The sequence below is a fragment of the Protobothrops mucrosquamatus genome, unplaced genomic scaffold (assembly GCF_001527695.2).
Source record: "Protobothrops mucrosquamatus isolate PMUCROS unplaced genomic scaffold, P.Mucros_1.0 scaffold791, whole genome shotgun sequence".
Taxonomy (NCBI): domain Eukaryota; kingdom Metazoa; phylum Chordata; class Lepidosauria; order Squamata; family Viperidae; genus Protobothrops; species Protobothrops mucrosquamatus.
This window is the reverse complement of record NW_015387058.1, coordinates 478,037-480,415: the sequence shown is the minus strand read 5'-3', so window position 1 is coordinate 480,415 and position 2,379 is coordinate 478,037. Positions and strand designations below refer to the sequence as shown.

The following is a 2,379-nucleotide window of genomic DNA, read 5'->3' as shown; positions in this document are numbered from 1 at the left end:
AAACTTGGGGTAAGGGGTAATGTTTTATGAAATACACTTTCCAATCTGAAGCTGAAGCTCAAATACTTTGGCCACCTAATGAGAAGAGAGGACTCATTGGAAAAGACCCTGATGTTGTGAAAGATTGAAGGCAAAAGGATGAGGATGGTAGAAGATGAGATGGTTAGATAACGTTGACTCAATGAACATGAATTTGGGCAAACTCTGGGAGGCAATGGAGGACGGAGGGACCTGACAGGGGTCCATGGGGTCGCAAAGAATCAGACACGACTTAAAGACTGAACAACAACAAATCTTCTAGGCAGTCTATTTTAAAAAGATGCGGGTCTTGGGAAACTGAAATCTTATGCTCTGAAGAGCAACTCTGTTGGATAATGAAATCACTTTAGAAGACTTGTATCCTGAGAGCCTTCTGGCTTGTTTTTTTGCTTTTTTGTAGCTATTGTCCAGAGCTAGCATTGAACTATTGCTTCCAGATTCATGAAAAGCAGGGCAGATGGGCAACTTCATAGTAATATAACAATAGCAGTATCAAGGTGACTGCCTGTTACTTCCCATTGAATTATTTCATAAAACTGTTCCATGCACAGTAGATGATGACATTTGAATTGATGTGAAATAATGCATAAATTCTCTTTTATGAGGACTGATATATACTTGTGTACAACATTACTGCAGTGGGCTAATGGGATGTAATGGGATGTAAGTAGGGTTTGCCTAGGAGTAATCACACTGAATCTCACTTAAGCTTTTCTAGTTTAAACTAAAATGCGCCAGCACCTACAGAAGTACAGAGAGTTGGCAAATGGTATTCAGAACTGTGAAAAACAGTGATACTCAGAACAGTCAAAAAGTTGACAAAAGGCAAAAACTTCTGAAAGTTGGGAGATTCTGCAAAGCATGGCAGTTGATCTATCTTTCCTTTTACGGCTTTTGATCTGTTTTCTCCTCATCCAGGCAAATAGGTGAATTTTGATGGCATTTGAACACGTTTCCCTACAAAATAGCATTGGTGTGCAGGCACAGGACAATTGGATCCATTTCCCAGTTCTTCGGTGGATGGGTGGAATCAATAATGTGCAATTTTAAAAAAAACTTTAAAAACTATCCTTGGGAAATGCAAATTAAATATGTAACCACCTAATACAGAAGCTAATTGACACATTTGAACTCTTCTGGTTTGCATCTGTTACCATTAATTAGTTAGATGAAGCAGATTTCTCTACTTATATCTTGTGTTGGGTTTTCTCAATAGGCATTTGGAGTGCCATGTTTTGTTATCCAGACTGATGGAAAACCCCAGCTTTTCTTTGGTTCGGATCGCGTAGAACTACTGGGAAATGTTTTGGGTGAGTGTTATTAATATTTTTGTTGAGAATTATTGAGTTTTCTTTAGGTTCCATAATGGACGAACACATTACAAAAGAGGATTTTGTTTGCTTGTAGCTTCCATAAAAAAAGGTTTGGGGGAAAATATTTTGCTGCTATTAATATTTAACAATATGGAAATTGTTTGCCATTGCCTTTTAGGTTTTCTTTTTAATGTTCCTGTGTTGCCCAAAAACTGTTTAGCTTTTTCAAAACACTCAAGTTGACATCATCCAGCTGAGTTCCCTGATATTTAAAACAGCTTGCTATTACCCTACTCCAGTGGTGGCGAACCTTTTAGAGACCGAGTGCCCAAAAACAGGCCACGCCCCCACCCTGCTCGCTCCGCCCCCACCTCACCCCCATCCGGGCCCCACCTGCCCGCAGGGCCACCCATCGCCTCCACAGCCCGCCACAGATCGCCCAGGCGGCCCAGCAGCGCCATGGCAGCCACGCCCTCTGCCTGCACCCCACAGAATCAACTGCATGCGACGGGGCATGAGGGTGGAGTCTTGTCCCCGCTGCCCGGCTGCCCGGCTGCCATGTTCTTGGCTGCGCTGCTCTGCATGGGCCGCGCTTGGGGGCAGCTCTCTTCTAGGGGGGCTGCTGGTGAGGTGGGGGCCACGGGGAGGCGGGGCTGGGGCAACAGCGCATGTGCCCACAGAGAGGGCTCCGAGTGCCACCTCTGGCACGCGTGCCATAGGTTCGCCACCACTGCCCTACTCTCTTTCTGAGGACTTTAGAAGCCATATACGGGTAACATTTTAGTCATTACATTCATTAAATAAATAATTGCTGCAGAAAAATGCTGTAGTGCAAGAAGACACAGAATATTTTCAAATATGGGATGTATTTTATCAATGGCTGGAAAAACCAGGTAGAGATTAGGAATTTAATGTGTATTATTAAGTAAAACAAATGGACCCAGACAGCATGTTGTTTACTAAGCACTCATTGTAAATGTAGACAACTAATAAAATATTATAAAAAAAACAAAACAGCTCAGTATTA

General features: G+C 42.7%; 1 protein-coding gene across 1 annotated transcript in view; it reads left to right on the top strand.

Annotated features, from left to right (window-relative positions):
• Window positions 1-2,379, top strand: part of LOC107289973 (glutathione S-transferase kappa 1-like) — a 12,942-nt gene that overhangs the window by 6,837 nt on the left and 3,726 nt on the right. The window contains exon 6 of the mRNA XM_015818804.1: window positions 1,256-1,349. Within this exon, the coding sequence (XP_015674290.1) occupies window positions 1,256-1,349 (94 nt within the window). The remainder of the gene's footprint in view (window positions 1-1,255; window positions 1,350-2,379) is intronic.